At 37.0% G+C, this 24551-nt stretch overlaps 1 protein-coding gene across 1 annotated transcript in view; it reads left to right on the top strand.

Moving 5' to 3' along the window:
* LOC135219943 (farnesyl pyrophosphate synthase-like) overlaps window positions 1–24334 on the top strand; it is a 375303-nt gene extending 350969 nt beyond the window's left edge. Inside the window, exons 3-4 of the mRNA XM_064257180.1 lie at window positions 11289–11486; window positions 22687–24334. Coding sequence (XP_064113250.1) covers window positions 11289–11486; window positions 22687–22830 — 342 coding nt within the window. The 3' untranslated portion in view covers window positions 22831–24334. The remainder of the gene's footprint in view (window positions 1–11288; window positions 11487–22686) is intronic.
* Window positions 24335–24551: the final 217 nt, after the last annotated feature.

The raw sequence follows: 24551 nt of genomic DNA, 5'->3' as shown, positions 1-24551 counted from the left end.
ACTTTAAAGATGAAAGTGCTTGCGAATTAGTTCAAATTCTTTTTCCAGGAAATCTGGGGAACAAATTCGTAAGGCTCTTAAGAATAGGTTGCTAGCTAGACCTATCTTGATAGTATTGTCATGATAGCTAAAGTAGTGAATATATGAAAGTGAGAACGTTGGTTTTCTGTATATGGTAAATTTGTATTCTGTCGTGTCTCTGATTATTAAAACATCAAGAAAAGGAATTTTGTTGTCTGTTTCCCATTCAACTTTAAATTTGATGCTGGGCACTAATGCGTTTAATTTTGAGAGGAATTCATTAAAACCTACCCCCACTTATTATCCCAAAATGTTAGTATTTCATCCACGTATCTCATCCACAGCAATGTTTTTGGGTTTTATTGCATTTATTACTGTAGTTTCAAAGTATTCCATGTACAGCTTGGCTAAAATAGGACTTAAAGGACTACCCATATACACCCGAATTTTTTGCTTGTAGAATGATTCCCGAATGAAAATACGTTATTAGATGCACATAATTCAACTAACTTTATTATTTTGTCAAGTGCCAAAGGGAAATGATCTGAATAGGGATAATTTTTCCCACTTAAAAACTGAAGAAACGTCCTGTACTGGTACTTTTGTGAATAGGGAGTCTACGTCAAGGCTTAAAAGTTTTATGTTGTGAAGTGGTATATGTGCTTCTCTGAATTTGTGACAAAAGTCTTCCGAATGTTTGATGTGACTGGGAGAAAAAGTGCCTAAAAAAGGAGAAAGGAGGCCAGCTAATCATTTAGAAATTTTGTCAATTGAAAGCTCTGGCGCATGAAACGATGGGTCTGAATGGAAGATTGTCTTTGTGAGTTTTGGGAAGACCATAAAAGTAGGGTAATTTAGGATTAATTACTTTAAATTTCTCTAATAGTTCAATACTCTTTTGTCTTGGCCAATTAATCTTACTTTCCGAAAAAATTCTGTAAAGGGGAACGTTCTGGAGGGGATTGTTTTTCGTCAGTTTTCGTAAGTATTTGTGTCGCTAAGGAGCTGGTTGATTGTCGAGGTAGAAGTCTCTGTCCTTATTATTACAATTTTGCCGTCTTTGTCGGATCTACTTATTATAACATCTAACTTTTTTAGCGAGTGGATGGCTATCATGAATCTGCGGGGAACAGGATATTTCTTATGAAGGTCGGTTAAAGCATTTAGTAACACTCTTTTTAAACATATCTCTTCACGGCTGTAGTTTTTGTCAGATATGAATTTATCAAAAGCCACTATGAAGTCTAGGTTGTTTTTTGCGGTCTGGCATAAGGGCAAAGGATAAGCCTAAATTTAAAACTAAATGTTGATTTACAGTAGGGGGGTGTTGGATAAGTTTAAAACTTTGTCTTGTTGTTCAAGATTATTCCATGCGCTATTATCTATTAGGTTATTTAACTTGCGTAAAAGTCTGTTGGAATGAGTACGCTATTATAGGCAGCAATGTCGGAACAGAATGAAATCAGATACCTGTATACGTTGGTCCGTAGTGAGGAGGCGAAGATTGATTGATTCCATATATCACTCTGCGTAGCACGAAGATGTCGTTTCTCGTATTGGTGATTCTTTCTTCCAGGAAAATCTTGTGTGATAGATAGAGGGAAGGGGTTTGATTGCAGAGTCCATCTCCCGAATCCGTACATTTTTGGAAGTACTTGTTCTTTGAGGCATTCTTCCAAAAGTGTTTTTGGTGTTTCAGCCGGTGTAGTCTGTTCAGTTCTTTTTCAAACTTGCGGAAAACTGGCTTGACTTCTGGAAGTGAGTGAAGAATCGTGGAAACGGCGGTTGAATTCCATAATGGGCTGACAATGACTGGTAAAAGTGTTCTGTAACAACAGAATTCCATCTAATTAAAAGGAGCCCATAAAAAAACACCAAAATGTAGAGAGAAAAGTACTATATTTCAGAGACTGCTGCTCTCTCTTCAGGTATATGAATGATAAAAGTTTACAGAAAAGGTGGTATTTCATACCAAGAGATTCGTCCACAAGTAAGCCAATTTAGGTCACCCCCGCTGATAATCTTCCTTAATCTTCTTAAAGCGTTGGTTGAATGAACACTGCGTCGACGATGTCCGATGTCCAATTCCCTTTTGAGATGTTTCATTACCTGCTTCTCTTTTATTAAGGCACCGATTCCATCATTTGACTCTTGTACCGCAGTTGCTGCTATAAATTACACGTGACATATTCCAGTTTATTCTATGGTTATGTTCCATTTCTTTATATGGTTGAAATAGCCGAGTTCTGTTGTCCATATCTAACTGACCGTTTGTGTATTAATCTCTGGGGAAGTGATTTACCTGTAAATCCGATGTAAGATTGGTCACAGTCCTGGCATGGGATCTCATATACCCCAGAGTCTTTGGGCGATGTCTTTTGTTGGACGTTAATCAGGGATTTGGCTAAGGTATTTGGGTAGGTAAATGCAAAAGGGTTGGATTTCCCAAGGGTGTGAGTTACTCTCTTAATCGTCTCCAGGTGGGGAATTTTTATTTTATTGTTGGGAGTGTCTCTGGTCTTGTCTTTAGGGGGTCGGTAGAAAATTACGTTTGCTTTTTGAATTGCTTTCTCAATTATATGGTCAGGATACTTTAAAGATGAAAGTTGCTTGCGAATTAGTTCAAATTCTTTTTCCAGGAAATCTGGGGAACAAATTCGTAAGGCTCTTAAGAATAGGTTGCTAGCTAGACCTATCTTGATAGTATGGTCATGACAATCTTCCATTCAGACCCATCGTTTCATGCGCCGGAGCTTTCAATTACAAAATTTCTAAATGGTTAGCTGGCCTCCTTTCTCCGTTTTTAGGCACTTTTTCTCCCAGTCGCATCAAACATTCGGAAGACTTTTGTCACAAATTCAGAGAAGCACATATACCACTTCACAACATAAAACTTTTAAGCCTTGACGTAGACTCCCTATTCACAAAAGTACCAGTACAGGACGTTCTTCAGTTTTAAGGGAAAAAATTATCCCCCTATTCAGATCATTTCCCTTTGGCACTTGACAAAATAATAAAGTTAGTTGAATTATGTGCATCTAATAACGTATTTTTCATTCGGGAATCATTCTAAGAAGGCAAAAATTCGGGTGTAGTATGGGTAGTCCTTTAAGTCCTATATTTTAGCCAATCTGTACATGGAATACTTTGAAACTACAGTAATAAATGCAATAAAACCCCAAAAACATGCTGTGGGATGAGATACGTGGATGACATACTAACATTTTGGGATAATAAGTGGGGTAATTTTAATGAATTCTCTCAAAATTAAACGCATTAGTGCCCAGCATCAAATTTAAAGTTGAATGGGAAACAGACAACAAAATTCCTTTTCTTGATGTTTTAATAATCAAAGACACGACAGAATACAAATTTACCATATACAGAAAACCAACGTTCTCACTTTCATATATTCACTACTTTAGCTATCATGACAATACTATCAAGATAGGTCTAGCTAGCAACCTATTCTTAAGAGCCTTACGAATTTGTTCCCTAGATTTCCTGGAAAAAGAATTTGAACTAATTCGCAAGCAACTTTCATCTTTAAAGTATCCTGACCATATAATTGAGAAAGCAATTCAAAAAGCAAACGTAATTTTCTACCGACCCCCTAAAGACAAGACCAGAGACACTCCCAACAATAAAATAAAAATTCCCCACCTGGAGACGATTAAGAGTAACTCACACCCTTGGGAAATCCACCCTTTTGCATTTACCTACCCAAATACCTTAGCCAATCCCTTGATTAACGTCCAACAAAAGACATCGCCCAAAGACTCTGGGTATATGAGATCCCATGCCAGGACTGTGACCAATCTTACATCGGATTTACAGGTAAATCACTTCCCCAGAGATTAATCCAACACAAAACAGTCAGTTAGATATGGACAACAGAACTCGGCTATTTTCAAACCATATAAATGAACATAACCATAGAATAAACTGGAATATGTCACGTGTAATTTATAGCAGCAACTGCCGGTACAGAGTCAAATGATGGAATCGCCTTAATAAAGAGCGAGGTAATGAACATCTCAAAAGGGAATTGACATCGACATCGTCGACGCAGTGTTCATTCAACCAACGCTTAAGAAGATTAAAGGAAGATTATCAAGCGGGGGCTGACCTAAATTGGTCCTTACTTGTGGACGAATTCTCTTGGTTAAATAAATACCACCTTTTCTGTAAACTTTTCTCATTCATATACCTGAAGAGAGAGACAGCAGTCTCTGAAATATAGTGCTTTTCTCTCTACATTTTTGGTGTTTTTATGGGCTCCTTTTATTAGATGGAATTCTGTTGTTACAGAACACTTTTACCAGTCATATATATGTATATATATATATATATATATATATATATAAATACAGGCAGTCCCCGGGTTACGACGGGGGTTCCGTTCTTGAGGCGCGTCGTAAGCCGAAAATCGTCGTAAGCCGGAACGACACTTGGAAATATGCCTTAAACTAAGAAAAAGTTAGAGACCTTACTGTGTGACATGCAAGTATATTGCATGATGTGTAGTGTGGTTATTTCAATGGCAAAGGATGGTTCTTGAAGGTATAAATTCTTTATTAAACTCTTGTGACACTATAAAGCACAATGTACTACACTTAATCCTTAGGTAGATTATCACTCAACACTATATTATGCACTGTACACTTCGTAGTAGTATTTGGTAGATCCTGGAGTACACTAAAATCCCAGTCTGGTAGCTCTGGAAGGTAAAAGTATAACACAATTAGTACAAAAATACTACACAAAGTCCTGAATGCATATTGTAATTATAGATATCAAGAGTAAAAGAGTTAATGTATGTTAATTAATTCCTTACTTTTTTTTTAGAAAATTTATAATTCCTTACTTTGAGTTATATCAAGAGTAAAAAAGTTAATGTATGTGAATTAATTCCTTACTTTTAGTTTAAAAAAAGTTGTCCTGCTATGTAACCCTGGATGCACAAAGTCTTATGTGGCCCCATAGCCTACATCATTCAGGGGGTTCTGGAATGTACAAAAAATAATTAGTATGTCAGTAAGTACTCTATGCATAGTAAGTTACATACAGTAATATGCACCATACAGTGGTTTAATATCAACATATATAACATGTATAAAACTTAGTTAATGATATGTTAATTAATTCCTTACCTTTAGTTTAAAGTTGTCGTTCAATGTAACCCTGGATGGACAAAGTCTTATGTGGCCCCATAGCCTACATCATTCAGGGGGTTCTGGAATGTACAAAAAATTATAATGTCCAGTAAGTACTACTATGCATAGTAAGTTACATACAGTAAATATGCACCATACAGTGGTTTAATATCAACTGGTATGCATATTGTAATGATTGGTCAACACCCTTGTTCAGCAGGGAGTGTACAGTATGTAATTCCATGAGGGACCTTGATCAAACTTATCCCATGTGAGAGATCTTGGTCACTTTTTTTTAGTATGTACGTATAAAACTTACTTAATGTATGTTTACTACTATGTATAATTCCTTACCTTTAGTACAGTAGTACATAGTTTTACAGTTGTCGTGCTATGTTATGTACTAGTAACCATGGGACAAAGTTTTATGTGGCCCCATAGCCTGCATCATGGAGGGGGTCCTGGTTTTCTGGAATGTACCAAAAGTATCAAAGTTAAGTCATGTTATGTATGTTTAGTAAGTTACATACAGTAACCCATACGTACAGTGGTTTATAACATGTATGTACATAATCAAACTTGGTTGGAAATTCCTGTAAAAAAAAGTTATGTACGTATGTAATATGTCTACTGTATGTTAAAAACCATTACTGTTCATATTTGTGTACACTACATGTTACATGTGATACGTATACTTTTCCTGAAGGGTTTTTTTTTCCATCCAAAAATGGTGCTTCTACTTGTAGTTATCCCTTGATGACACTTGTAGTAGTAATTTGTTAGTAACAACCTGGAGTTGTGTGAAAAATGTTGGTCTGGAGGAAAAAGTAACAAAATTAGTGTACAAAATATACACTACAGAAAAGTGTGAATGCAATATGTTAATTACTGTAGATATATCAAGAGTACTAAAAGAGTTAATGTATGTTAATTAATTCCTTACTTTTAGTTTTAAAGTTGTCGTTCAATGTAACCCTGGATGGACAAAGTCTTATGGTGGCCCCATAGCCTACATCATTCAGGGGGTTCTGGAATGTACAAAAAATAATTTTGTCAGTAAGTACTCTATGCATAGTAAGTTACATACTAGTAATATGCACCATACAGTGGTTTAATATCACATATAACATGTAGTATAAAACTTAATTTAGAAATTCCTTACATAACTTACCAACTTTTAGTGAGTCTCAAAGCTGTTACCTAGGTTGTGGGAGATGGAGGTGGAGGTGTAGAGCATTCATGATAAGGATGCATTCCAAACCTAACTTCAGTGTGCTTTATCACAGATAACAGCTAGGATGATGGGCAGTCTGGAATGAAGAATTAATATTAAAGGACAGTATGTAACCACTTAGGTGTAAAAAATTTATTGTACGTATGCAAACATTAAACACAACTGAGAATTCCTTACCTTCAGCAAAATGAAGACATTGTAGGCTATGTAGAGGTCTGGTTTATGTAAGTCACAGGTGCATGCCAGTCTAGAATGACTAATGTAATAGTACATATGATTATATAGTATGTATGTTACATACTAACATGGTTATTACATATGTAATAATAAAACATTAATAAAAAAAAATGTCCTTACCAAATTCTAGTGGTTGGCTTGCTTACTGGGATGGCCATATGGGTACGATGAGAGTGGTGGCTGGGCTATGGAGTGGGATAAAGGGCAGGTGGCTTGGGAGTCTGGAATGATAAAAATATATAAAATGATAGTTACTACTACTGTAACTACTGCACATGTTATTACTGTTTGACATATGTAGTGTGTAATACGTATGTTTCAATATAAAAATGAAGAATTCTTTTACCTGAAGGAATGGGAGAGGTGATACTACTCGTATCAACTGATTTGGGCTCTGGAGAGGTGATACTCGTATCAACTGATGAGGGAACATCTACATCTGGAAAGAATGATAGGGTACATAAATATATTATAAGGTGGATGTAATTGTAGCATATGTACACTTTTAATAAAATTTCTATTAGCAATTTATAAAACATTTTATACAAATTTGTTAAGGATTCCTTACCTGATGTATAGGGCGAGGCATCAAAACCATGGAAAGGCTCAGGGTCATCTGGGTCACTGTCACTATCAAAGGGGTCCTGAAATGAAAAAGAAAAAAAAAAAAAATAATAAGGTTATGCAACTGCAAACACATTGTACCACTATGTAAGTTAGTGTACGTATGTATGTAGGGTGTAAACAATTTCCAACATGAAAATGAGGAAAATGAAATTGCTTACCTGATTGTACACGTACAGGTGGGCGGGCTGATACAGAGGGTCCAGGTACAGGGGGATCTGGAACTGTCACAGGTAGTACAGGGAGATCTGGAACTGTCACAGGTAGGTACACAAGGAGATCTGGAACTGTCACAGGTAGTACAGGGGGATCTGGAAACTGTCACCACTTCTCTGCAATAAAAATTACAAATGATGAAAAATTAATGAAGTTACAATTTACTCTTACATTTAGTTGTTACATTAAAAAATTAACACATTTTAATATGTACACTATGTAAAACACATAAATTAGTAAAAACAACAGTTCAGAATTCCTTACCAGGACTAGGAGTGGGAGGTGGTGGTACTGGAGACTTGTGAAAGAAAGTGTCAAGCCTGGTCAATTTACCATACAGTTTAATAGCGTTAATTAATTTATGCACCTCCGCTCAAAAACTAGTTCTGCATATGAGGTATCGTTAAAAAGGCATAACAAACGTCGTAACCTTGGAATTTGTGTTGTAATCTAACCAGAAACTTAGTTTTTTTAATTATGTACTGGAAACAAGCAATGATTTTCATTATATTTGCGCTTTTTGGACTGTTTTAAACTGCGCATCCCAAGCTAGTGTATTCATTCGCACCGCAAACTAGTTCCGCATATGCGGCGTCCTAAACTAAAAAATTGAAAAAATACCGAAAAAAAAAAGTGTCAAAAATCATCATAACCTCAAAATTTTTGTTGTAATGTAACCAAAACATATTTTTATTATGTACTGTGCTAAACTATAAAGGATTTTTTATCATAGCATGCGTTTTTTAAAATAAGCGTCGTTAAACTCGGAGCGTCGGAAGCGTCAGCGTCGTAACCTCGGAACAAGCGTCGTAACCCAGGACGGAATTTCCATTGAATATTTAAGAAAAAGCGTCGTAACCTCGGAACGTCGTAAGCCGGAACCGTTGTAAGCCGTGACTGCCTGGTATATATATATATATATATTATATATATATATATATATATAGTATATATAGATATATATATATATATAATATAATATATATATAGATATACATATTGGAGTAGGGAGACGCGTTCTGTCTTTCATCCATTTATTAGCGCCGACGTTTCGTATCAGCTTGATACATTTTCCAGGCTGAAACGATTACACATCAATTGCGTATAAGTAAAAAGATATTATCATTATTATTTTATAGTATTTTTCTATTATTATTATTATTATTTTACTATTTTTAACTAATTTGTTTCTCTGTATTCGCTCCTAGCCCTTTCACTGTTATTCTGTGTTTCTGTTTTTACTCTGTTTTTTATTCTTAATTTATTAAAAGGTTTTTAATTTTGGTGTTGGTAAACATTGTGTGTATCTTTTTACTTATACGCAAATTGATGTGTAATCGTTTCAGCCTGGAAAATGTATCCAAGCTGATACGAAACGTCGGCGCTAATAAATGGATGAAAGACAGAAACGCGCCTCCCTACTCCAATATGTCTATCCCTGAGTGATTGCTCCTGTCTTCATACTTATGTAGATATACATATACTATACATATATATATATTATATATATATATATATATATATATATATATATTATATATATATAATATATATACATACATACATACATACATACATATACATACAGTACATACATACATACATACATACATATATACATATATATATATATATATATATATATATATATATATATATATATATATATATATATATATATATCGAACCCCGCTATTTGTGGACTCGCCTATTCACAGATTTTTATATGAACTGTATATACCAATTATTCACGGAAAATTCGTTGGAAAATATTCACAAATTATTGTATTTTCATATCATTTTTGTGAATAAATGCCCATTTTGTGATAAAGCTTAAAAAACTCAGGTATAAGCATTTTTGGGGGATTTTTTGTTTTAAATATCAAAATACAGGCAGTCCCCGGTTATTGGCGGCCTCAGTTAATGGCAATCCAGTTTTATGGGGCTTGTCGAGTGCCATAAAATCGATGATTTATGGCGCCATAAGGGTGAGTTTCAGTTATTGGTGCCACAAGGTGCCGATAATTGAGTTATGGCACCCGAACATACCTAATAGAGGCACCATTAACCGGTTATCAGTGCCATTTACTGAAACTTGGTCGCCTTAAGCGCCATAAATTGCCGAGTTTCGGTTAATGGCAGTTTCTTTTATCAGCTATTTGCCAGGAGGTCTGTTAACCATCTCCCACAAATATGGTGAGTCTCTAAGTATGTGTGTAAGTGTTAATAAATGGGAGCGTTAGAACAGTAATATCTGGATAAAAGGGACAGTCAGCACAAGGAGGTGCAGAAACATTTTATTTTAGTCCTTCAGAGTTATCCCAGGCAGTGCCAGGTTGTTCTAACTCTCCCATTTATTGACGTATTACTGTGGTAACTGTGCTAACATTCTCTCTTATTATATTATTGTTCTGGTTGTCCCATATATCCAGATATTATTGTAGTGACTGTCTGATTTATCTTAGTATTATAATACTGACTGTCCCTTTTATCCAGGTATTTCTGTAGTTACTGTCCCATATATCTCTGTGTTACTATGGTGACTGGCCGGATTTATCTATGTATTACAATACTGACTGTCCCTTTTATCCAGGTATTTCTGTAGTTACTGTCCCATTTATCTCTTGTGTTACTGTAGTTACTGTCCCATTTATCTCTTGTGTTACTATGGTGACTGGCCCTTTTATCCAGGTACTATTACTGTACCATCTGTCCCATTTATCCAGCTATTACTGTACTGACTGTGCCTTTTATCCAAATTTATTACTTTGCTGACTGTCCAATTTATCCAGCTATTACTGTGTTGACTGTCACATTGCCCAACCTTGATATTGTAGAACAGGCAATACTAGAAGGAGATTTGGCAACTCTTGTGGCAATTTTCTCTGTATTATAATTAAAGAATGATGCAAGATGATAACTATAAGAAATTGTATACTCATCACAAATTGGTTAATTTTAGTCATTGTGTACAACATATTCACCAAATGATTTCCTTTTTTCTAATTAAATTTTACATGAGAATAATTTTGGTAATGCCCGTAAATGGCACAAATCCCTTTTCAACCTTCAGTCTAGAGTAATTATGATGTCATGGAACTAGTAGTACTAGGTTATACATGTATTTTAAGATTGTTATCATTATCTATCTCTTTCAAAGATGAGCTCACTTAATACAAAGGTGCTTTGCATTTTAGGATACATTTCAAAATTTTGAGCTTATATTGAATATTAGGCATTTTGCATAGGTATTTGGAACTCAAATATTTCAAGAATGCATATATATCAAAACCAGACAATAACAGATGAAAATTATAGATGAGTAATCGAGGATTCAATCACCTCTGTGGTGGCTATTTATTAAGAATAACAGTGCATTTGTAATTTGTTGAAATGTTTAAAATGTTGATGTTAATTTTGTATAGTGGTTGCTTTTTACATCTCTTCTTATTGTTACACATCTTAAGTTTACAAATAAATTTAAGAATTAGCATTTTTATGATAGGTCTGAATAGACACTGTCCAGCTTTGGATGTCTCACTCCCATTATTACACTAACTATGAACAGCTACATTTAGTATTTTCAGCTGTGAATTGTTCAGAAAGTTTTTTTTTTTTAATTTGGTAGAATTTACATTTGCACAACCATGTGAGTACACATCACTAGCACAGCATTCCTTGACAGTGTGGAACTGTGAGATCAGTCTGAGCATTTGTACTACAGAATAGTTATGCTTTGAATAATATTCAAATAAACCTCCATGCTTTAGAGAAATAGAGTGACTTGTATTCTTTTACAGGTACAAGATGATTACCTAGATTGTTTTGGGGATCCAAGTGTTACTGGGAAAGTAGGTACTGATATTGAAGAAGGTAAATGTACATGGCTTTCTGTTGTGGCATTGCAACGGGCATCCCCTTCACAGCGAGCAGTGATGGAGGAGCATTATGGCAGATCGGACCCAGATAGCATTGCCAAAGTGAAGGACCTTTATAAGGTATTTACTCCATTTTGCCTGAAGTGTGTAATGTTTTTTAGACTCATCAGTAGTTTAGATTAAACATTTATTCTGTAGTTTTTGAAAGTTATTTTCTTCCATAATGTTAGAAGTAGATAAGTACAACACGCTGAGACTAGACTTGCCATATACTAATTGTTCATATGCGGAAAAAGCTTCGGTCTTAACGATAGTATAATCTTCTGGAGCCAGCTGGAAACCGGTTAAAAACAATCAAAGATTGTAATGCAAGAAGTCTGTGGCATCTGGCAACTCGTGCATATACGAGGTTGAGGCTGGTAACCGACCACGATTGGAAACCTGTGACGCACTAGTCTTTCCTCAACCGCCTTGAAGTGTGGATGCTCATGTTTGTGCTCCTCCCTCCCAGGCTGGTTTTTTTGTTTAGCCTGTGATTTCTTTGTGCTTTTGAGTGTGTGTGCCTGCTGTGTGTTATTATGGATTCAGCCAAGAAGTCTAGGACCCATCAACACATGTGTCTGGGAGTCCAAGGTTTTCCCTGTTTGAGGTTTTTGGCTGCTTCTTTGACTGATCCCCATTCCACTTACAGTAGGTGTTGTTCCAATTTTTGTAATATCACTAACCCTTGCCCAGAATGTCATTCCTGGTCTGTGTCAAAGTGGAAGAATTTCTACAAGAAGAGGGAGTCCCATAGGATGACTAGTACTTGTCCTTCTTGGGAAGGATTCACGCCTCTCGAAGTGGACAATGATGCTTCCCCTTCTTCCAGAATTTTTCCTTCTGCTTCATCTTCTGTTGACACCCTGTCACCTTCCTTTTCTTCCATTGATTTGTCTTTAGAAGTATCACCAGTTGCGCTGGGTGACTTTGTTTATAACGTTACCCCCATCTCTCGCAGTAGGTAATCTCCGTCCCGGGAGAGGAAAGGCTACTCCATCTTGCTATTTTGTTTTAGATACAGATTTGCACAAGATGGTGGCTGTGTGGCCATCCCTAGGCCTGCAGGGTAACCCCTCCTTGGAAGGCCTATTGTCGCATTTCATGGCTGCTTGCCTTCCTGTTCCAGCTCCCCTGGCAGTTCCCTCTCCTCCTGGTCTACACTACTTTGGCTTGCGTGTGCTGCCGCGTAGCGGGACACCATCAGCAACTATGACGAATCTTAGGTCGACCTTTATCTTGCAGTCAGAGAGGCTATTGACTCAGGCTGCCAGTCTGAATGACGAATCATCACTCCCAGCCTCATCCATGACTTCATCACAACCCTTCCGAGGCGTTCTTTCAAGCGATGGTTGATATGCTGGACTCTGTGTTTTGCAAGAGGTATGCCAGAGTTTCTAGCAAGAAGCATCATAGGCCAAGGGCTCCTTCCCCTTCTCCTCCTTCTCCCCCTCGTTCAGATGTTGGAAGATTCAGGACTTTGTGGCTTCTTCTGAGAGTGAAAGGTGTTTTTCACCATCTCAGCATGGACTTGTCTCCCCACTTCACGTACTTGGACATGTTCCAGTTCATAATGAACTTTCCCCTCATTAGAGTTCACATGTTCTTTGTCTCTTCAGTCTGTTCGAGTTCATTGCAATTATGAAAAGGCTCCGTTTAAGAGGTTGAAGGTGCTCTCTTCTCAGGTTGCTGATAAAGGACCTTCTGGGAGTTCTACAGAGCCTGCAGTTTCTTTGCCTACTCATCCCCACGGACATGCTAGAGTCATACTTGAGGCTGTTGTAGGTCGTGGATGTGAAATGGTTTTAGGCCATGGGCATGTCTCTCATCATAGAAGGGCTACTTCACCTCTGCCTGATGGTAAGGACCATCTTTCTCCTGTGTCCAAGAGGCCTAGGCTCTCTTGTTCTCATTCTCTGTGTGCATTGTTCACCTTAAAGAGTCAGAGATCGTGATTCTTCTAGGTGCAGAGTGCAGTCTCCTTCTCCAGGATATTCTGCCCAGTCATTTGACTTCTCAGGACCATGTACATCCTTCATTGCACAACTGTGTACATATTCCATTGCATGACCACGTACGTGATCCATCACACTGGTGTGTACATACTCCATCGCACTGCCGTGTACAGGCTCTATCGCACAGCTGTGTACGTGCTCCATCACACAACCATGTACATGCTCCATCACATGACTGTGTATGTGCTCCATCGTATGGCTGTGTACATGGTTTGTCATGTGACTGTGTACTTGCTCCATCATATGACTGTGTACATACTCTGTCACATGACTGTGTATGTGGTTCGTGTGACTGTGTTCGTTAGTCCTTATGCACAAGGTCTTCTGTTGTTCAAGGGCAGAATCCATCTGGTAGAAGGGGTGTTGCCCAGACTCCATAGGTAAGTTCTGCATTTGCTGCAGGAATGGAAGAGGATCTTTCTCAGTCGTCTTCATAACATCATCGTTCTCCCATTCTGGATCCGGAGGAGGGGGAGAGTCAAGAGTTTCTGTCTTCTTTCTCAGAGGATATTGATATCATTCGTGAGTTTAGTAATCTTATGGGGAGGACACTTTTATGACCCCTGCGGGCATAGAGGCTTTTCTTGGCTCAAGATAGGATGCCAAAGCGTCGTTTGAGCTCCCATTTTCGGGTTATGCTCAATCGTTTTTACAGCATGTTAGTGCTTTGGTCTTGAGATGTGATGCCTCCCTACGTTTGAATAGGTCATTCAAGCTTCTCCCCCCTCCTCTCGTACTACTTGATGAATATGTTTCAGTTGATATCTTGTCAAGTTAATTTAGACGTGGTCCACTTAAAGCCTGGCTTAACTCTATCTTAGATAAAATTAGGCCTGAGGGTCCTTCCTTGACCATTCAAGAGGCCTCGGCTTTGGAGTCGACTGCTTCTTCTGCCTTCCAGACTGTGTCATGGCTGGACTTGTGGTCATCTGCAGTGGGCGGGATAATGTCGTTTCATCATGAAGGAGGTTCCATCAGCTTGCCTTCCTTCATCAGGTTGCTTGGGTCTGGCGCTAAAGCCATTTCTTACCTAGGCTATCTCAGTGCTAATTTGTGGGCCAACCTACTCCTGATTAGGAGAGATGCTTCCCTGTCGAAGGTGACAAGTTCAGTGGGTCCTGAGTCCGTGTCTTCTCTTCAAAATGGGGACCTCCTGGAATCGCAACTTCTCTTTCCTAGGACACAGCTAGTCATGAAGTTGGAGGCTTGTTTTTGGCATCCTCCTCCTCCTCCAAGGCAGAGTAGGCAGTCTCCAAGGAAGTTTGCCAAGCAGTCGGTGTCCATTAGGACTCCTCAGCATAACTGCTCCATCAAAGTAAAAGTAGCAGCCGCGTCCCTTTCAGCCCCTCTCCTCCAAGCTAGGAATGGGTGCTAGGGGGAGAGGCAGGGTGGGTCGTCGATAGAGATGATTCCACTCCCTACCCCTTGCCTGGGTGTGGGAGAAGCCTGGCTGACCATTGGGCCAAATGGCAATACAGTGGAGTGGAGAAGTGGGTACTAGATGCCCTTCAGGTGTGATATCTACTACCTTTTGTCTTTCCTCCTCCTCTCTCAGATCGTTGCCTTGTCAACTTGACTTACGCTCAAGGCTCTTGAAAGCATTTAGCTCTCAGGAAGGAAGTGTCAAAGATGTTGGACAAGGGCACAATGGAGGTAGTTCATCTTCCTTCACCGGGGTTCTACAATCAGATCTTCCTGGTGCCAAAGGCTATGGGCAATTTCAGACCAGTGATAGATCTTTCCACACTAACCACTTTGTCAGGAAGACAAGGTTCAGGATAGAGACACCCTGGACGGTTTTTGCAGCGGTAAAGCAGAACGACCTCATGCTGTTGGTAGACTTGAAGGACGCTTACTTCCAAATCCCAATTCAATCTTCATCCAGGAAATTCCTCTGCTGCAGCCTTGGATAGCAAGTGTTCTAGTTCAAGGTCCTTTACTTTGGTTTAACTACAGCCCCTCAAGTGTTCACAAGGGTCTTTACCCTGTCTTTGACATGGGCCCATGCTCAGGGAATTCGCCAGTTGAGATACCTCAACGATTAGCTGGACTTTAGTAAGTTCCAGGGAGAGGTTAGTTTAGGACAAGGACAGTTTTCTCCAGTTTTGTTGTGTCCTAGGCATTGTAGTAAACCTGAAGAAGTCCAATCTGCTTCCCAGCTAGAGGATTCTTTACCTTGGTATGGTAATAGATACGACAGTGTTGAGGTTTGTCCATCGTACCAGAGATTGCATAAGTTCAGGATATTGGCTCGGTCCTCCTTGCTCAGATGGAGCAGCCACTCTCCAGTGGCAAGTTCTCCTCAGCATCTTGTCATCCCTTGAGAAGCTGGTCCCTTATGGGCATCTCCACATTTGTTCTCTGCAGTGGAAGGTCACTCGGTGATTCTGATGTCAGACAGCACTACTGCGGGACCCATGTGAACAAGCGGAGGGTGGGGTGGGGCTGGTGTCTCGCCAGCTCCACTCGTTGACAGTTAAGGTGCATCAGTGGGCGATCAGGTTTGTTCCGTATGAGTACATTTCAACTTCTGAATAATAATGATAATATTAATAATAATAAAGTGATACAGAAAAATAGAACTTGCTTGTGTGAAGTTAATGAAAATTGGTCGGCCAAGATATGTATGAAGAAGCAAATATGCAGGTTAGAAGCAGTTTGGGTTAATTGAATGGATAGTTGGTTTACATCAGGGATCTGCCTTAAGTCCATATCTTTTTGACCTGATTATGGATGTGCCATCTCAAGGAATAAGTTATGAATCCCCCAGGTGCATGTTATTTGCTGATGACATTCTGTTTTGGGGCACCAACAGAGGAGTAGTGGAGTCAAAACTAGAGCAGTGGAGGAAGGTACTGGAAGACAGAGGATTAAAAAGAAGACTGAATACCTGAGTTTTAATAAAGAACAAGACTGAGATTTAGTATGGAAGGAACAGGGTTGAACAGAAAAGAAAAATGTAAATATCTTGGTTCAACAGTAGCTGATGATGGAAATTTAGATGTAAATAACATACAATGAGTGCAGACTGGGTGGAAAAATTGGAGAAAGATGTAATGTGTCATGTGCGACAGCAGAGTAAACATAATGGTTAAAGGAAGAGTGTATAATACAGTAGTGAGACCAGCTGTGGTGTATGGAGCAGAAACATGGCCAGTACGGAGAATGCTAAAGAAGTAATTGGATGCGGTAAAGATGAAAATGTTCTGGTGGATGTGTGGAGTAACAAAAATAGAGGATCAAAGTAAAAGATTAGGAGAAGTACTAAAGTCATAGAACTATCAAGGATGTGTGGAGTAACAAAAGTAGCGGATCAAAATGAAAGAATAAGAGAGGAAAGAAAACTGCAGTGGTATGTACATTTGATGAGAAGGGATGAGACATATGTAGGGAGGAGAGTGATGCAGATGGAGGTTCCTGGTGGGAAAGCAAGAGGAAGACTGAAGTGAAAGTGAATGGATATACTTGAAGATCTGAGAGCCAAACAGTTGTTAAAGGACACTGTTTGACCGAGCCAGGTGGAGGAAAGCTGTCAGAAACATCGACCCCACGTAAAAGTGGGAAGAAACGCAGAGAAAGAAGACGACTATGCTCAAACTATAGACTATTTTAGCAAGAATTAGGTTCAAGTAAAATACCTTGTGTAACTAGATAACTGTGCATAATATATACTTAGATTCTCAGGGACCAGTAATTTGCACAAAGTGCAACACTCAGGATCAGACTCACGAATGCAATTGTACCTTAGTATGTCCAGCCTTTAGTGTGTTGAGAGGAATGTATATTAAAAGATATTTTACAATGGCAGATAGTATTAAGTTTAATCAGTTGTTGAATGTAAAGTCAGAAAGAAACTTGCAATCTTGCCAGATTTGTAAAAATCATATTGGAAAAATTTTTAATCCCTTCTATTGGCGATGTATGTAGTAGATTTGGTCTATTAAATAAGAATTATAATATATCTCGTGAATAATTTGTAAAATTTTATGTAGGTACTTTTTTCTTTTTAAATAGTGCAAGACTTTTTTATGTTGTCTTTTTTTGTCATCTTGATGTGTTTCATATTTATTTCGTAATTTCTGTCTTGATTGTACTCTCTTACCCTGAAAGAGTTTGCTGAGTTTTATGGTAAATTATTTGAATTTTGATATTTTTGGTTGACCTGATCTAAGGCTGCAATGCACTAGAGGCAATCCTGGGTCACCAAGGTCTTTACCTATGAAGTTTTGTGGTAATGGTGTGGTCCCCATAAATTATTAAATAATTCTTGTGTCGACGTTTGTTTCGTTTCATAAATACGTACAGACTTCATGGAGGAATAATAAGTCATCACCATTGCACTGAGGCTGGCACTTTGTTTACATTCTGTTCATATGCCATTTGAGTTCCTTGGAAGATATGGTGTGTGTGTGTGTGTGTTTTTTTTTTTTTGGGGGGGGGGGGGCAACTTTGTACCCTTAACCCCTTTCTCAGATTATCTTAAGTGTTCTCATGATTAACTACCATGTATTCTTACAATCACAAGAATATTTGTTCCTGCTTATAAAATATTCCTGCTTATATTTATATCCTGAATTTACTTGTTCTTTGATCAATTCTCATTTTCTATATTTTATATCCCCATCACAAACATTTAGTACTTTGCATTTATGCCAATAGATGGCAGTGTGCATTTTTTACTTTATGAACTTCCAGAGTCAGATGCAGCTCCAGCAAACTTTCTCTCCAAGTTTATAACTGTCAAAGCATGGAAAAGATAAATTTTGAATGTTGCATTAATCTAAATTTTAGTCTTTTTATCTTTCCACCATCCAAAGTAATTCCTTATAATATGTACTACGTAATTTAAAAATAATGAAATTAGTATAATCTATGACACCCGAGTTAACTCGGGAATGTAAACATCAAATTTCAAGTGGAATTAATTTTGTGAAGGATTAGAAGGATCATGTTTCTTAGGGAAGGGATACCAGTACATTTCCATTATGAAGGTGAAATGGAAAATTTTGCTGTTATAAGAAAAGCTCTACAGAAAACTGTATGTCTCTACGGAAGACTGTATGTAAGGAAGTGATTCAGAACTCATTAGAATTTGTCATATTAGAATCCAGAAATCATACAGTATCAGAATTTATCATATCAGAATGCAAACTGGTATAGGTGCCTTGATAGCCATTAATGAAGATGACTTGAGCTTGTAAGCAGAAAATATAGAGGAGGATTAAGGATCAGAGAAGGGTATGGTGGTAAGATGGGTAGCATCGTGTTTGCTGAGAGAAAAAAAATAGTAAATGAGGTGAAGACTGGTCTTTCCACCAAGAGAGCAAGGTAATCTGATATGATGATGGAAGGAAGATGAAACCTAGGATTTTCAAAGGCATGTAAATTCATTTTAGAATAAGACAAAATCATAAAATTGGATACTCCTATGGTATGGGAAACTTTTTCTTAGGAAGAATGAAATACAGCATCTCCTTGGATTCAAAAGAGTGGGAAAAGAAAACTTCACCAAGGCAAGGGCTATCTTATTTCAGTAACAAAGATTTGTCATGGGCAATTTGAAAAAATAAGACAAATTTACATTTCAGGGTTTTATTACAAAAATACAGTATGAGGTGTGTATTCTCTCAGGTAGTCTCCCAATGAATCCCCAGCATTTCCGTAGACTCCATCATGCACACTGGTAACCAATTACGTTTTTTCATAACTGTCACAAAGGGCCAGTTTGACAGCATTATTTACTAAAAAGATGAAATAGGGGTCAGTGGAACATGATTAAAAATAAAATAGTAATTTATTATCTCTGTATTTATAATATAACAATGATAAGTGGCAACACCAGGTAACATTTTTTCTAGACTTATCACGAGGGCTATGTAACACAAAGAATTGACAACATCATTAGATTTCTTTAAAATTTAGTAACCATGCGAGTAAGTGTCATCGTTGTCAAACACAAAGGTCTCTTACAAAAAATGACTGGAGTTTATTATATTATTCAGTCATTTCCTTTACAATACTATGTATTTTCCACTTTCACTTAGAATGATTCATATATAAACAATTATGTGTAGCTGATAAGACAATTGCCACTTTCTTAATTATCAGTACTGTAGTAATCATAAGCATTAAAGATTTAATTTCAGCTGTCCCGTAGCATAGGCTTACGAGTATCATTCTGTTCATCTCTTGCTTTAGTGTGAAGGTAAAAGTTTTAATTTTCATACCTTCAGTACCTTAGAATATATTAAATGAATAGATTAAGTGAGGGACAGACAAATGAAGTCACAAATCAGGGTGGTCAGAAGAAGAACAATTAGAAGAATTAAGAAGGGGAGATATTTCCAAGATTTATAAGATCAATTAAAGATAGTGAAAATAGTAATATTGAACTGTACAATATATTGTTAATATAATTAGGATCGTGTTAGATAAATGTTAATAACTAATTTCTTACTTTTCATACAAGAACTTTGGTAGTGATGAGATATACAGGGTACTGATATCCAACTGCCTTCTGAACTTTTAAAAGAAAAAGAAAAAATACAAGTATTTCCGACAGTGACCTGAAGAATCGTTTGTTGCCATTCATGTTAAAATTTTATCTTACTGCTTTTGACCGTAGATAGCATCTACTAAAGCAAAAACGGCAAGTTCTTTCCAATGGAGAACTGAAGGACCTTATATTGCTGTACATTGTAAAGTGGCAGGGGCTTTGAAGGCAAATATCAATTGATTTAATACCACTTTTAGGAACTGAAAATAAGGATATGACATGTTTTATTCGTTGGTATTCTGTTCCTTACATATTGGTTTTGGGAAATAAATTGTCATCATGATCATCAATGTTATGTTAGTTTTCCCCATTGTCAGGGTAAATATGAAATGAGGTCTTACTATTCTCCCCTGCCCTGTGCAGTTCTGCTTTAATTCCCATCAGGTCTAGGTCTCCAGCTTTTCCATGATTTCTGTGGTCATCTTACAGCTACTTGCATATTTACCGGTTTTCCAGCTAAATGTTCTTAATCAGTTCTCAATACTTTAACAACCATCTCAATCTTCGAGAGGCCTTATTTTCCAGCCACTGGAAACCATATCTCTCTACTGCTTTTTCATTCATAATACAGTCTTCCCTCTGAACTCTTGTCACGGCTCTTATTATTCTATGATAACGTGTTTTTAAAACTTTATCCACTTCTTTTTCATTGCCTCTGTGTGTGTTGCGTAGAGCAGCACAGGTTTTACATAACCATCATCAGTCTTTTTTTTCTCTGTGCTGGCTCTTTCATTGCACCCAGGCTGTAGCTGCACTCTTACTGCGTTTTCAGCCATTGCTTTTAATTTTGCTCTTTCCCCAAGGGAACAAAAATATTTTGTCTTATGAGACCCATTGATCTATCACAGCATGGTTCTCCATCCATCTAGTACAGGCAGTCTCTGGGTTACGACGGGTTCGGCTTACGACGTTCCGAGGTCAAGGCGCTTCTCAATTATATTCATCAGACATTATTTCCAGGGTTACGACACATATTCCAGGGTTATGACACCTACAACGCTCATCTGGCAGATAAAATATGACACCAAAAATGCAAAATAATCACTATTTGAAGGTTTTTTTGTGTGTGTGTAAAATGCAATAAGAATGCAGTTTACGTAGTTTTCAATGCACCCAAAGCATTAAAACTAAGGTTTTCTTAGGATTTTTGACGATGTTCCGGCTTAAGAACGGAACCCCCGTCGTAGCCGGGGGACTGCCTGTATTCCTCTTTTTGGAGAAGGTGTTTTGGGCATACAAAATCTGCACCATGTAAATTTAGTAGACTTTTGCATTACTAGGACAATACGTACACCTTTTCCACAGTAGCCATGGTCATGAGTGGTTACTAAGTATATTTTCCCTTAGCTTCCTTTTCAGTCACCATGAACTTTGATTTGCTTACATTGATTTTATTTTACAATAAATTTTAATAATTTCTATCCACTCTACTCTTCTACCTTTTAAACATTCCCAGTCTTTTCCTCACATTCTGCCATTAGCACTAGGACTTTATTTTGCTTCTGGTAACTCCCTTGGGATAAGTTTTTGGCACACTTTTGTATCTTGTGTTATGGTAGAGGAACATCATTAGTTTGATGGTTTTTTCTGGTGCCCTTTTCCCTTATAGTACCCATCTACGTAGTAGTTTGATTTCTCTGTCACATGCCATTTCAAGGTCCTCATTTTTTGTATATTCGCCACTTTGCATATTTTTCCTGTAGTGGTTTCATCATGAAGACTGCTCTTGATTTTGTCCTGTCTGTTATGAAATTAAATTGACAGTTCCCGATTTTAATAATTTTTCTTATTTCCTCCAGCCCCTTCCCTAATATTTTCAATGCATGCCCAAGCAGCCTTATTCCACTTTGATTTTCATATAACAAGTCATCCCCATTTCCTCTTCCTCATTATTCTATAGCTGTTTTCTTGCACTTCTGGTCTCATCTCTTCATATGTAAGTTTCATATATATTTTGTTAAGCTCATGGAATGTCAGTGGTCTTGCTACTGTTATTATATTGTCTGTTTTTCCAGTTGGCCATGAGGTTTATACATTCTCAAATCTCTCAGGGCCAGTTTTATTATCTTCCCTGCTTACACTCTGCAGACCTGGAATATGCTTCTTAATTGTCATTTGTATATGTATATACTATTCTGGTCCCATCTTATCCATGATATTATTCAACATATTTATTAAGCTTTATTTATTTATTTTATTAGTAGTTTGTACCAACCCCCTTTAATGCTGTATTTGTTGAAACATTTTTTTAGCACTCCTTGATCTCTTCATTGCTAAGTTTTTATATTTTTATTTATATTTTAATTTGGACAATCTTACATTGGGTAGGAACATTGTTAAATTTCTTCATAATAGTTGACTCTGATTTAGCCCATGGTGTTTCCCATCATAATTATCCTTTTTGGTGCCCTTGAGTATATTGGGCAGCAAAGGTTGAATAAGCTGGCACATTTACTGGTAATTGTTAATTTTGTGATTGGGTAATATCCAAGTCAGTTTGGTGCTGTTTTAGCTTGGTTTATTTTCCCTTTTATCAAAGAAAATGGATGTTCTGGTGCCTTTTGAGTACTTCATGGAATTTAATGCATGTTTTCTGGAGATTATATTCGGTTGGTTTAAAAGGCGTTTCAGAATCCATCATTTTTTAAATCTTTGATATGAATTATTTTAAGAGGTAAGATTCGTTTACTGAGGCAGTTTCTTTTTGCAGGAATTAGGACTTCCTGCAACCTACCGTGCATACGAAGATTCGACTTCATCCATGATTCGCATTCACATTCAGCAGATTTCTCGAGGTCTCAACCATAATGTCTTTTTCAAGTTCCTCGAAAAGATACACAGACGCTCTAGTTAAGGCCACCAAGTCAAGTAATAAATTATTTCAGTACTAGAGCATTCCATTTGTACTTGTACTTTGTTATTGATTGACATCACAATGAAACATCATTTGTATGTAAAATCTGATAATGCTTCTTACAAAGGTGATCATGCTTTTGTGCAGATACATATTTTTTGTGCCTATGTGTATGTTATGAATTTAAAGTTTTAATTGCATCCACAATTAGGCATTTATGAAATATGAAGTGGCTATGATAAATCAGATTTTCGTTCTTCCTTTATTTTAGTTGTGGTGGAATATTTAGATTACTTCTCATAGGTCAGAGTAATTGTATAGTTGTAGGTGAGTTCCAAAGTATAGGATGAACTAAACTGGTGATGTGAATGCTAATTGTTTTTGTTATACTTAATTGTATATATTTTGAGTGTTAGTAAAATTTGAATTCTAGAAGAGTATAAGATAGTGTTTGCTTATGAGACACTTTGTAGAACTGGCATCTATAAGTCTTCCACACTGAAGTGATGTGAAATTTAATTATCTCAAGACCTTGTGACTGGAAAATTAATTGTTTACTAACTTACAGTGATGATCGGTCCTTGATATCTCCCATTGTCTTGGAATTACTGTACTAGTTCTAAAGTTTATCTTTTACATGTGTGAATTCTTCCCTTAGCTATTTTGTCTTGTTTATTTTAGCTTTCTAACTTGAACGCTGTTGGTTCACTTTCCCACATTTTATTGAGGCAGATTTTTCCCTTGAAGTACAGTTTAAGAGTTAAATGATGGCAGCAATTAGCGTTACATTGCTTATCTGTTTAAAAATTTAAGAGTTGAACGATGGCAGCAATTAGCGTTACATTGCTTATCTGTTAAAAAATTTTAAAGAGTCAGTGTATGTTAGATCTATTTATAATGCAGCTGTCATGTTATCCAAATTAGGTTTGTACTTTATCATGTCTTTGTCTGATTAGAATAAGTACATTATAGGCTGTAAGTAGCTCTGGTGTTTATTTAAGATTAACTGAGTTTTCTTATATTTGTGATATGTTATAGTTCACATTTTTCTCCAATGCTACCACAACAATTGTTTATTGGAATTTATTCTGTACTTAGTCTTTTTGCTCTCAGTTTATGGTTGATAAATAGATTTTTTTTAAAGAGTTTATGGTTGATAAATAGATTTTTTTTCAAAGAGCAAGTAGTAAGACGTAATGGCTGTGACCTCTTTTTTACTTGTGAGTTTTGTAAGTTAAGTCATCGTTAAAGGGGAAGGTACGTACTGTAGTTATATATAGAATATGGGAAGGGACTATAGTACTGTATTCAAAATCATTATTGTAATCCTTGAATACATAGCAAAGTGTGTTCTTGGTAAACTAAGAGTATTTTCTGTTAAGATACACTTTTGTGCAGCTTAGTGATTTGCCTAGAATTAAAGATTTTCTAGCAGTGTAAATGTTTTCCAAAGTAGATATGTAAAACGGTTCTGTGTATGAGAGGAAATTAAAGGTAAATGCTTTCTCTTGTGTAATTTTGCCAATTTCACAAGGAGCTTTTTGTTTTTTAAGTGCTTGTTTAACCCCAGAATGACAATCCCTATTTAATTTTAAGAATATGGGTCACTTCCCAGAACTTGAGCAGTGAGAATTTTATAAATGCCAAAAAAAAAAAAAAATCATAAAAAGTCTTCTGCGAGGTTAGGATCCAGACACCCTCTTGCAAAGGAAAGTTTTGCG

The sequence above is a fragment of the Macrobrachium nipponense genome, chromosome 1 (assembly GCF_015104395.2).
Source record: "Macrobrachium nipponense isolate FS-2020 chromosome 1, ASM1510439v2, whole genome shotgun sequence".
Classification (NCBI taxonomy): Eukaryota; Metazoa; Arthropoda; class Malacostraca; order Decapoda; family Palaemonidae; genus Macrobrachium; species Macrobrachium nipponense.
This window is presented reverse-complemented; position numbering and strand designations above follow the sequence as displayed.